The 13,040-nt window shown below is 47.8% G+C and overlaps 1 protein-coding gene across 1 annotated transcript in view; it reads left to right on the top strand.

Moving 5' to 3' along the window:
* The first annotated feature begins 396 nt into the window (after positions 1-396).
* Positions 397-13,040, top strand: part of foxred1 (FAD-dependent oxidoreductase domain containing 1) — a 50,448-nt gene continuing 37,804 nt past the window's right edge. Inside the window, exons 1-2 of the mRNA XM_038779514.1 lie at positions 397-655; positions 11,994-12,214. Of these exons, the coding sequence (XP_038635442.1) occupies positions 427-655; positions 11,994-12,214 (450 nt within the window). The 5' untranslated portion in view covers positions 397-426. The remainder of the gene's footprint in view (positions 656-11,993; positions 12,215-13,040) is intronic.

Raw genomic sequence — 13,040 nt, 5'->3', positions numbered from 1 at the left:
GGAGGGGGGGGAGGAGCCGGGGGGAGGGGGGGAGGAGCCGGGGGGAGGGGGGGGAGGAGCCGGGGGGAGGGGGGGAGGAGCCGGGGGGAGGGGGGGAGGAGCCGGGGGGGGGGGGGGGGGAGCCGGGGGGAGGGGGGGAGGAGCCGGGGGGGAGGGGGGGGGAGGAGCCGGGGGGAGGAGGAGCCCGGGGGGAGGGGGGGAGGAGGAGCCCGGGGGGAGGGGGGAGGGGCCGGGGGGAGGAGCCAGGGGGAGGGGGGAGGAGCCGTGGCAGGAGGGGAGGAGGCGGGGGGAGGAGCCAGGAGGAGGCGGGGGAGGAGCCGTGGTAGGAGGGGAGGGGAGGAGTCGGTGGAGCCGGGGGGGGGGGGGGGGGGGGTGATCAGCACTGCCGCCGTTTTCGGCGTTGACGCAGTGACGTCCAGCGACGGGATGACGCCTGATGCCGGTGAGCCACGCCCCCTTTCCCGCTCCCACGGCGCCTGCTCGATCACTGTTCTCTCAATGTTGGCTGGAATGTTGTCCTGGATCCGCTGCGCCGTCCCAGCTGTCGGCTCTCTGAGCTTCCCGCATCGTTGTCCCTGTTTGCTGAGCCAAAGGCAAGGCCGGCTCAGCTTCAGCAGCAGCGCCCGGGCTCGGAAACAGGACGACTTCATTCAAGGTAAGCGAGTCTGATGTTGCCAGGTGTCGGCGTTTCTGTAGCTCGCTCATCAACTTTACAGAGTTTTTAAACAATTCACGATCCGGTCCAGGACATACAAGAACTGATTGTCGTAAAATCTGCTCCAACTCTAACCTTATAAATTGCAGAAAAAGAGCTGTCTTAATTCCAATTTTTGAGATGTGGAGGTGCCGGCGCTGGACTGGGGTGGGCACTTTTTTTTATAGGACAGTACAGCACAGAACAGGCCCTTCGGCCCTCGATGTTGTGCCGAGCAATGATCACCCTACTCAAACCCACGTATCCACCCTATACCCGTAACCCAACAACCCCCCCCCCCCCCTTACTTTTTAGGAGACTACGGGCAATTTAGCCTGGCCAATCCACCTAACCCGCACATCTTTGGACTGTGGGAGGAAACCGGAGCACCCGGAGGAAACCCACGCACACACGGGGAGGAAGTGCAGCCTCCGCACAAACAGTGACCCAGCCCGGAACCGAACCTGGGACCCTGGAGCTGTGAAGCATTTATGCTAACCACCATGCTACATTATTTTGTCAAAGCTTATCTGTGCAGACCTTACGAGGGAGAGAGACAGAGGGAAAGAGAGACCATTCGGCACAAGCTGAAAATCCTTCTGTCTTGTTGGGCTGGCACAGTGGTAAGCACTATTGCCTCACAGCGTTAGGAACCCAGGTTCAATTCTGGCCTTGGGTGACTGGGAGTTCGCACTTTCTCCCTGTATCTGCGTGGGTTTCCTCCGGGTCCTCCGGTTTCCCCCTCACAGTCCAAAGATGTGCAGGTTAGGTGGATTGGCCATGCTAAATTGCCCCTTGGTGTTCAGGGATGTGCAGGTTAGGTGGCGTTACCGGGATAGGGCCTAGGTAGGGTGGTCTTTTGGAGGGTCAGTGCAGACTCTGGGCCGAATGGCTCCTTCTGCACTGTAGAGATTCTATGATTGTCAGACGCTTCTGCTCAACCCAACGGCATTTGGCAAAACTGCAAACTACTGCCGACAGACCTGGCGGGCATCCATCCAGCAAACTCGACCACCTAAAAGGTTGCACTGTCATTGAGGCGCTCCCAGATCTCACTACCTTGGCTGCCAAGCCTAATCCTTGCTTCCCACCACTCTGTGCTATTGTTTGCACTGATTGGACAGGAATTCCCTGAATGCCAGTAATACTGATCAGGAACCCAGCAGGGATGGGAGGGAAATTGCGAATTAACATCGGTGTCACCAGAACCAAATCTGTCCACAATCTCTTGCCTCCTCAGTTTGGAGGTTTATTTCTCATTTTTTTAATAATAAATTTAGAGTACCCAATTCTTTTTTTCCAATTAAGGGCGATTTAGTGTGGCCAATCCACCTACCCTGCACATCTTTGGGTTGTGGGGTGAAACCCACGCAAGCAGGGGGAGAATGTGCAAACTCCACATGGATAGTGACCCAGAACCGGGATCGAACCTGGGACCTCGGTGCCGTGAGGCAGCAGGGCTAACCCACTGCGCCACCGTGCTGCCTATTTCTCATTTTTGTCCTTTACAAATTGCTTACAAATGGTGGGGATGGGACCTGCTGAACATTCTCATCCTTCTTGTATCTGAGCCCTCTCCTCCCATGTTAGAATAATTCTACCAACCCCTTTAATACAACAGGCGTATTGTTACTGCATAAATAAATTAGTTGTGCAATCAAGCCTATGTAATATTTTAATTTTAGTTAATGTCAGATATATTATTTGGCTGAGCAACATGTCTGTCAAGATGTGGAAGGATGCATGCACAGCTCAACGCCATTGTGACTTGGCAATGCTTGAGTTGGTCAACAGTTGCTGAGGTTGGCAGGCTGTCACTGGAACTTGAGAGTGCTGATGAAACCAATGGTGGTGACAGCCATATGCTCTTGCTTCTCTTCTCCAATGCTAATAAACCAAGTGGAATGTACCTGCTTGAGGCTGGCCGTTGCCTGTTTGACAACGTTGTGCAAGTGTGCCAGTCATGGGCTTCTGGGGCCACGGGCAGTTTAGTTCCCTGTGTCCAGTCTGGGACCAGAGAACCAAACCTGGTACCATGCTGCTGTCAACCTTGGGACTCGTGGCTGGAAGGTAAAAAAAAATCTGTGCCCTGGATCCTGTAACAATTCACGATGTGAGAAGGTCAATGTGTGGTGTGTGTTTACGGAAGGTGGTGAGAGTGAGAACGAAAACCGATTGGCTGTAAGGCAGACACACACTTGTCTCGCAGTCAACCTCTCGCACTGTCCTCCAAAACACTCGCTTCCACCTCACTCAACCCCACACCCCAGACAGACTTCCCCAAGCCAAACGCTCTCCCTCCCTCCCTCCCTACTCGCTCGCTCTCTTTATTCTCTCGCTCCCCTCGCTCGCTCCCCTCGCTCGCACCCCTCCCTCTGCTCGCTGCCCCTCTGCTCGCTGCCCCTCTGCTCGCTGCCCCTCTGCTCGCTGCCCCTCTGCTCGCTGCCCTTCTGCTCGCCCACCCCTTTGCTCGCTCGCCCGCCCCCCCCTCTGCTCGCCTGCTCCCCTTCCCCCTCTGCTCGCTCTCACTCTTTCCCATCTGGCCTCTCCGTTTTGAAAGAAACCCGGTTTGAAAGGTTGGGAGCGAGGGTGCATTTAAAGCATTGTAAAAAGCTTGGGCCAATGCAGTTTTGTTTGGATTAAGGGGGGGGGGGTGGGTTTGTTGTGAAGGTAATTAGATTTCAGCTTGGTAAGATGGTTTAGTTACTGGGTGGAGCTAAGGTATCAGGCATTTTGCAGAAAAGCAGCTCAGTTGAGCAGATTAGTTGAGTGTTAGTTGGAGATGTGAGCAGAAGTCAAGAACCTCAGTTCAGTTAAACAATGTCTGTAGATAGAGTAGTAGTTGCTTGTCAAGCAGTGAAGACTTGTCTGATTTAGAAGGTGAGCTGAAGCAGCTTCTGAAGAACTATAGCCAGGGTTTCTGCAAGATTCTGACAGGATTGAGGTTGTTTCTTTAAAACTGTCTCAAAGAACATCTTTTTAAAGCAGGTATTGTCTGAATGGGACTCAAGATAACAGTTAAGGGCTACTGTACTCACTGTATTGATTACCATTGTTTAAGATGTTACGACACACTGGGCACGTGAATGGTCAGTTACAGGCACACTCGTCCTGGGGTCACAACACAAGTGAACTAACCAATAATTCTTATAAAAATATCCTTTGTCTTTGGCCCTTGGATGCACACTAAGCTGGTTAAATATTAATAAGTACCTAACTCTTACTTTAACTTGCCTCTTCACCCTCTGTACACAAACACCAGACAGACAAACACAGAAGGGTGGAAAAGGGGGAAAACGTAAGTGAAAGAGAAAAGAATATTTGCTTCAGGTGATGGTCCCTTGCATGCTTTCTTCAGAGTAAGACTATCGATCTTTATTTTTCAGTCTGTACTGATAATATTCCTGGAGAGGCAGAATCAATGTTTCATCAAACTTTGCTTCTAGTGTTTGTGGCCAGTCTTCAGGCCCTGTTTCACAAATGCAGTATTCACAGGCAACAGCCTTCTGGAGAAAGATAGTCGATTCACACCAGCTTTTCTGGGGACAGTTAGCAGATTCTGAACTTTGCCTGTGGCCCGTAATGGTTCTCCGGTAGACAGATTCATCCACTCAGAAACATAGCCTTTCTGGAGAAAAATGGAGGGAAGAGAGTGCGAGTGTTCTCTCTTAAGCTGCCAGGAGTCGAGCTGAAACCAAACTGAAAACCTTCTGATTTTGAAAACATTCCAATGGGATCAGATCCAATCTCCACCTGTTACTGGGAAGAACTTAGCCTTTTGGGTCAATTCATTGGCCATCAGCCAAATCGATCCAACCGAGAGCCAGCCAATCTCTGTCATTGGTGCCAGTCAGTCTTCACTTCAGTTTAAACCGCACCGACATCTGCTTGAATTAAAGGCACAGGCCACTGCTTCCTTCTGCTTGAATCATTAGATACCAACTGCCTTAAAGACACATGTCCAGAAATCATCCAGGGATCAAAAATGTAACGGCCAAAATAAAGGAATAAACTGGGAAGACCCTAACTAACAAAGGGGTAATTGTAATTGTAAATACACCTGTATTTTCTGGTGTGAGGTTTAAGAGATTTTAATGCTGTGTTAGTAATAAAGTTTGTTTTAATATGCCATATCCCTATTCCTTTATGAAATCACTCCTGGAGCGAGGTATCCTTTCTTCAGTCTTACAAAACTAAAATAAAATATTTGGATTTCTTTCTAGTATCCCAGCCATTGTTGGGGTTTGGTCTGGGATCGAAATAACTGATTTAAGTAAAAACGCGATTGCATTTTCACTGTTGGCTTTGATTTTGGAGGGCAACTGGTATTCCCCTGGAATGCTTTGTAAATGCTGGATTGCTTCATCCCAATGCCCCATGCTTTGGACGGTTAGTGCCTTTGACAGTCATCTCAATCCAGATGTATGGCAAGTGACGAGGAGTGTTTATTTTTAATATATTTTTATTGGTTAACTCTATCACCATTCCACTGACTTTGTTAAGCAATGACTTTGTTTCATTTCTTTAATAAAATAGCTTCAGTTTCTTAACAAAATGACTTCTCGCTCTGTAAAGAAACTATAATGCATTCCAGGAAATGTTGTCATCGCCTTTGCCCACACGTACCCATATGGCCATTCCATTGGATTATCCTGGTAACTGTCTCGTGTGATTGGGCAAAGTTAACGTGAACTTTCAAACGAGCGCGAGAGGTGAGCCAGCCGGGACTTACAAGCGAGCGCGAGAGGGAGAGCCAGCCGGTACAGATCCTATTTTTCTTTTAATATAAGGCGGGAACCGGAGGTACGACCCGCGGACTTCTGGGAAGGTTTTCTTTTTCTCCCCCTAGCCAATAAATTCTGGTGGAGAGGAAACCCGAGACACTACACGTATAGTGTCTCCCACCCGCCCTCCTCCTCTAACCTAATAATAAGACCCATTGGTTGAGCAGGTAAGTGCTATATTATATTATTATTTTTTATTTATTTTATTTTTGTTAACCAGAACTTGATTGGAACTTGGAGGGATGGCAGGGAAGGCAGTGCAATGTTCCTCCTGCAGGATGTTTGAGGTGAGGGATGCCGTTAGTGTCCCTGTTGATTTTACCTGCAGGAAGTGCAGCCATCTCCAGCTCCTCCAAGACCGAGTTAGGGAACTGGAGCTGGAGTTGGATGAACTTCGGATCATTCAGGAGGCAGAGGGGGTCATAGATAGGAGCTTCAGGGAAGTAGTTACACCAAAGACTGGAGATAGATGGGTAACTGTAAGAGGAACTGGGAAGAAGCAGTCAGTGCAGGGACCCCCTGCGGTCGTTCCCCTGAGTAACAAGTATACCGTTTTGGATACTTGTGGGGGGGACGACTTACCAGGGGTAAGCCATGGGGTACGGGCCTCTGGCACGGAGTCTGTCCCTGTTGCTCAGAAGGGAAAGGGGGAGAGGCGCAGAGCATTAGTAATTGGGGACTCAATAGTCAGGGGCACAGATAGGAGATTTTGTGGGAGCGAGAGAGACTCACGTTTGGTATGTTGCCTCCCAGGTGCAAGGGTAAGTGATGTCTCGGATCGTGTTTTCCGGGTCCTTAAGGGGGAGGGGGAGCAGCCCCAAGTCGTAGTCCACATTGGCACTAACGACATAGGTAGGAAAGAGGACAAGGATGTCAGGCAGGCCTTTAGGGAGCTAGGATGGAAGCTCAGAACGAGAACAAACAGAGTTGTTATCTCTGGGTTGTTGCCCGTGCCACGTGATAGTGAGACGAGGAATAGGGAGAGAGAGCAATTAAACACGTGGCTACAGGGATGGTGCAGGCGGGAGGGATTCAGATTTCTGGATAACTGGGGCTCTTTCTGGGGAAGGTGGGACCTCTATAGACAGGATGGTCTACATCTGAACCTGAGGGGCACCAATATCCTGGGGGGGAGATTTGTTAGTGCTCTTTGGGGGGGTTTAAACTAATTCAGCAGGGGCATGGGAACCGGGATTGTATTTTTTGGGTATGGGAGATTGAGAGTATAGAGGTCAGGAGCACAGATTTGACTTCGCAGGAGGGTGCCAGTGTTCAGGTAGGTGGTTTGAAGTGTGTCTACTTCAATGCCAGGAGTATACGAAATAAGGTAGGGGAACTGGCAGCATGGGTTGGTCCTTGGAACTTCGATGTTGTGGCCATTTCAGAGACATGGATAGAGCAGGGACAGGAATGGTTGTTGCAGGTTCCGGGGTTTAGGTGTTTTAGTAAGCTCAGAGAAGGGGGCAAAAGAGGGGGAGGTGTGGCGCTGCTAGTCAAGGACAGTATTACGGTGGCGGAAAGGATGCTAGATAGGGACTCTTCTTCCGAGGTAGTATGGGCTGAGGTTAGAAACAGTAAAGGAGAGGTCACCCTGTTGGGAGTTTTCTATAGGCCACCTAATAGTTCTAGGGATGTAGAGGGAAGGATGGCGAAGATTATTCTGGAAAAGAGCGAAAGTAACAGGGTAGTTGTTATGGGAGACTTTAACTTTCCAAATATTGACTGGAAAAGATATAGTTCGAGTACATTAGATGGGTCGTTCTTTGTACAATGTGTGCAGGAGGGTTTCCTGACACAATATGTTGACAGGCCAACAAGAGGCGAGGCCACATTAGATTTGGTTTTGGGTAATGAACCAGGCCAGGTGTTAGATCTGGAGGTAGGTGAGCACTTTGGAAACAGTGACCACAATTCGGTGACCTTTACGTTAGTGATGGAAAGGGATAAGTATACCCCGCAGGGCAAGAGTTATAGCTGGGGGAAGGGCAATTATGATGCCATTAGACATGACTTAGGATGTGTAGGTTGGAGAAGTAGGCTGCAAGGGTTGGGCACACTGGATATGTGGAGCTTGTTCAAGGAACAGCTATTGCGTGTTCTTTTTTTTTTTTAAATTTAGATTACCCAATTATTTTTTCCAATTAAGGGGCAATTTAGTGTGGCCAATCCACCTACTCTGCACATTTTTGGGTTGTGGGGGCGAAACCCACGCAGACACGGGGAGAATATGCAAACTCCACACAGACAGTGACCCAGGGCTGGGATTCGAACCTGGGACCTCAGCGCCGTGAGGCGGTTGTGCTAACCACTAGGCCACCGTGCTGCCCTGCTATTGCGTGTTCTTGATAAGTACGTACCAGTCAGGCAGGGAGGAAGGGGTCGAGCGAGGGAACCGTGGTTTACCAAAGAAGTGGAATCTCTTGTTAAGAGGAAGAAGGAGGCCTATGTGAAGATGAGGCGTGAAGTTTCAGTTGGGGCGCTTGATAGTTACAAGGAAGCGAGGAAGGATCTAAAGAGAGAGCTAAGACGAGCAAGGAGGGGACATGAGAAGTCTTTGGCAGGTAGAATCAAGGAAAACCCAAAAGCTTTCAGGTATGTCAGGAATAAAAGAATGATTAGGGTAAGAGTAGGGCCAGTCAAGGACAGTGGTGGGAAGTTGTGTGTGGATGCTGAGGAGATAAGCGAGATACTAAATGAATATTTTTCGTCAGTATTCACTCAAGAAAAAGATAATATTGTGGAGGAGAATGCTGAGACCCAGGCTATTAGAATAGATGGCATTGAGGTGCGTAGGGAAGAAGTGTTGGCAATTCTGGACAAGGTGAAAATAGATAAGTCCCCGGGACCTGATGGGATTTATCCTAGGATTCTCTGGGAAGCCAGGGAAGAGATTGCTGAGCCTTTGGCTTTGATTTTTATGTCATCATTGACTACAGGAATAGTGCCAGAGGACTGGAGGATAGCAAATGTGGTCCCTTTGTTCAAGAAGGGGAGTAGAGATAACCCTGGTAACTATAGGCCGGTGAGCCTCACATCTGTTGTGGGTAAAGTCTTGGAGAGGATTATAAGAGATACGATTTATAATCATCTAGATAGGAATAATATGATTAGGGATAGTCAGCATGGTTTTGTGAAGTGTAGGTCATGCCTCACAAACCTTATTGAGTTCTTTGAGAAGGTGACTGAACAGGTAGACGAGGGTAGAGCAGTTGATGTGGTGTATATGGATTTCAGTAAAGCGTTTGATAATGTTCCCCACGGTCGGCTATTGCAGAAAATACGGAGGCTGGGGATTGAGGGTGATTTAGAGATGTGGATCAGAAATTGGCTAGTTGAAAGAAGACAGAGGGTGGTGGTTGATGGGAAATGTTCAGAATGGAGTTCAGTTACGAGTGGCGTACCACAAGGATCTGTTCTGGGGCTGTTGCTGTTTGTCATTTTTATAAATGACCTAGAGGAGGGCGCAGAAGGTTGGGTGAGTAAATTTGCAGACGACACTAAAGTCGGTGGAGTTGTAGACAGTGCGGAAGGATGTTGTAGGTTTCAGAGGGACATAGATAAGCTGCAGAGCTGGGCTGAGAGGTGGCAAATGGAGTTTAATGTGGAGAAGTGTGAGGTGATTCACTTTGGAAAGAATAACAGGAATGCGGAATATTTGGCTAATGGTAAAATTCTTGGTAGTGTGGATGAGCAGAGGGATCTCGGTGTCCATGTACATAGATCCCTGAAAGTTGCCACCCAGGTTGATAGGGTTGTGAAGAAGGCCTATGGTGTGTTGGCCTTTATTGGTAGAGGGATTGAGTTCCGGAGCCATGAGGTCATGTTGCAGCTGCACAAAACTCTGGTACGGCCGCATTTGGAGTATTGCGTACAGTTCTGGTCGCCTCATTATAGGAAGGACGTGGAAGCTTTGGAACGGGTGTGGAGGGAAAATCTTATGAGGAAAGGCTGATGGACTTGAGGTTGTTTTCGTTAGCGAGAAGAAGATTAAGAGGTGACTTAATAGAGGCATACAAAATGATCAGAGGGAGGTGGCTAGAACGAGGGGACATAGCCTTAAATTGAGGGGTAATAGATATAGGACAGAGGTCAGAGGTACGTTTTTTACGCAAAGAGTGGTGAGGCCGTGGAATGCCCTACCTGCAACAGTAGTGAACTCGCCAACATTGAGGGCATTTAAAAGTTTATTGGATAAGCATATGGATGATAATGGCATAGTGTAGGTTAGATGGCCTTTAGTTTTTGACTTCCCATGTCGGTGCAACATCGTGGGCCGAAGGGCCTGTACTGCGCTGTATCGTTCTATGTTCTAACCCAAAGTAAAGAATTGATGGAATTCCAGAGGGTAAATAGTAGAAGATTATTTTCACCTATTGTGAATCATTGACAAGTGGGCATAAATGTAGGATTTATGCCACAAGCATAATGTGTGAGGTTGCAAGGGAAATTTGCCAGCACATCTTTTTGGACTTTGCAATAGATTACTGGAAACACAATTGGGGAAAAAACAATTCACTGAAACCGAAGCACGCTATTGCACAGTTATAGATATGAAGGTGAATGTGGAATGCGGGCATCAGTTCATAGAATCCGTGCAGTACAGAAAGAGGCCATTCGGCCCATCGAATCTACACCGACGCGCAAAAGACGACCCCACTTAGGCCCCATATTCCGGCCTGTCCCACCCCAAGGGGCAATTTAACATGGCCAGTCCACCTAACCTGCACATCTTTGGACTGTGAAAGTCCACCTTGAGGAAACCCACGCAGACACGGGGAGAAAGTGCAAACTACACACAGTCGCCTGAGGTTGGAATCGAACCCGGGTCCCTGGCCCCGTGAGGAGGCAGTGCTAACCACTGTGCCACCATGCCGCCCATGGAAACAGAAAAGTGAGAAAATGTAGGGTGCAAGAGCAGAGAATAAAAATGGGAGAGAAATAGATTGATCCAATAGATTGGCACAGTCACCATATAATTTCCTTCTGTTGTGAAATTACAATGATTCAACCCCATTCTTGACAAAATCCTTTTTCCCTCGCTAGTTTTTCACCTTTGTTGGCTGCGATGAGGCCCTTTACTTTGGAATTCCCTCTCTAAACCTCAGTGCCGTACAACCTATCTCTTTGACCAAGTCTGTTCTAATTAAAGAGTCATCCAAACTCAAAACATTGGCTCCATTCTGTCTCCTCCGCTGCTGTCAAACATGCTGAGATTGTCCAGAATTTTCTGTTTTTGTTTCAGATTCCAGCATCACAGTAATTTGCTTTTATCTTTCCTAATAGCTATCCTCTTTGTGGCTTAGTGTGAAATGTTGTGTAGTCTCTTGGAACCATTTATTAAGTTGCAATGTAAATGTAGATTTCCATTTAATTGTTTGATAAATTTCAAATAAAAATTGGATGGATCTCTTGAAGGAAATAAACCTGCAGAGCTACAGGAATCGAACGCGGGAATGGGACTAACTGGGATATCCCACAAAGAGCAGGCATGAACTTGATGGGCCTAATTACCTCCTCTTGTGCCATAAATGACTCGGTCCCTCTGCAGCAAATATTTGCTGTGAGCTCGCCAATCTGATCAGCAACAACTTTCGAAATACGGTCCAACTTAAACGTTGATATCTTGTTGATTTTAAATAATAAAAACCATCGCCTCACAGCTCAGCTGATAATTGGACTACTCAGTGTTGGCAAGAAACTTACAAACCAGCAGCAGAAGCATTTGGTCCCTGATCAGTATTGAGCTAGCTGCTTTTAGTCACGGCAACCGCATCGAGGCCTATAAATGGCCTCGGCCTCTTTGGGTTAAGGAGGGTAAAATCAGCTTGGGCTGCTGATCACCTCGTTCTGGAATTTCTTCATTTGTTCTGTTAGGGGTGTGGATGTCACTGGTGAGGCCACCACTTGTTGCCCATCCTTAATTGTCCTTGAATTGAGTGACTTTCTCGGGCCGTTGTAGAGGGCAGTTAAGAGTCAACGACATTGCTTTTGTTCTGGGGTGATATTGTCAGCCAGACCAGGCAAGCATGGCAGATTTCCTTCCTTGAAGAAGGACATTACTGAACTAAGTGGGGAGAGTGTCTAGAGCCGGGGGCATAGTCTCGGAATAAAGAGCAGGCTACTTAAACCGAGAAGAGGAGGAATTTCTTCACTCTGTGTGGTGACTCTTTGGAATCCTCTGCCCCAGAGGGGTGGGGAGACGGAATCGTTGAGTCTGTTCAAGAATGAGTTTGATAGATTTTGACATTAAGAATATGCAGGAAAATAGTGTTAAGGTAAAAGATCAGCTGTTGGATCGTGGAGCTGGCTCGAACGGTTCCTGCTCCAATTTCTTCTGATCTTATTAGCCTGGATCTCTGGATTACTTGCCTAGCGACATTGCCACTATACCGCCCAAATGTGCGTGAATAGTTGGGTAATAGTGAAAGCAGATTTGACAGCAATGTGTTTGGCACACTCTCACTTCCTTTGCTGGCAACAATAGCATTTTATAAACTCTTTTGTCTCTGTTCTAGATCTAGAAAAGGAGTTTGTCAAATTCAGGCAGAAAGCGAAGGAAGTGCTCCCTGGTAGTGGCTGGAGTCCACTGCACCAGACTCCTGGGCTGCCTCCCGAATGGGCCGACATTGTCATCGTGGGAGGAGGAGTAATTGGATGGGCCACTGCTTACTGGTTGAAGAAGAAAGAGGCAATCCGGGAAGGGGTCCGAGTGGTGGTCGTAGAGAGAGACCCAACTGTGAGTAGACTCCTAGCTGAGGAGTAACAATCTCGTTGGGCCAAACGAAACACTGATAATAAAACAAACACTAATAATGCAAGGAAAAATACCATAACCGATTCCATTCTGTATTATAACCAGATCTACAAAACAGATAGTAAAATAAAAATGTAAACACTGAACTGGAGCTTCTTTTTTTCTTTAGTTTTGGGTTTCATTTTAGCTTAATTTTATGCTCTCTCTATTGCACTCTTTTGTAACCTTCTTAAGTTTCATAGAATCCTATAGCACAGGAGGCCATTCGTGCCATTGTTCCTCTGCTAGCTTTTTGGAAGAGCGATCAAATTAGTCAAGCTCCATCTGTTATTTGAGTCATAGAGGCTTACAGCATGGAAAAGGCCCTTTGGCCCAGCTTGTCCACTAAGCTAGTCCCACTTGCCCGCATTTGGCTCATATCCCTCTATACCCACCCTGCCCATGTAACTGTCTTACAATTTTTTCCTTTAAAAAAGTTATCCGCCTCTACCATTGCCTCTGGCAACTCGTTCCAGATGCTCACCACCCCCTTAAGAATGTCTTGGTGTCATCTACAAACTTACTAACCATGCCTCCTACATTCTCATCCTGATCATTAATATATATAACAAATAGCAATGGACCCAGCACCAATCCCTGAGGCATACTGCTGGTCATAGGAAAAACAACCCTCCACAACCACCCCTTGGCTTCGATCACTAAGCCAATTTTCTATCCAATTGGCTACCTCATCCTGGATTCCATGAGGTTTAACCTTTTGCAACAACCTACTATGCAGCACCTTGTCAAAGGCCTTTCTGAAGCCCAT

Source organism: Scyliorhinus canicula, chromosome 19 (genome assembly GCF_902713615.1).
Source record: "Scyliorhinus canicula chromosome 19, sScyCan1.1, whole genome shotgun sequence".
Taxonomy (NCBI): domain Eukaryota; kingdom Metazoa; phylum Chordata; class Chondrichthyes; order Carcharhiniformes; family Scyliorhinidae; genus Scyliorhinus; species Scyliorhinus canicula.
The sequence above is the reverse complement of the archived record's forward strand: the minus strand, read 5'-3'. Positions and strand labels throughout refer to the sequence as shown.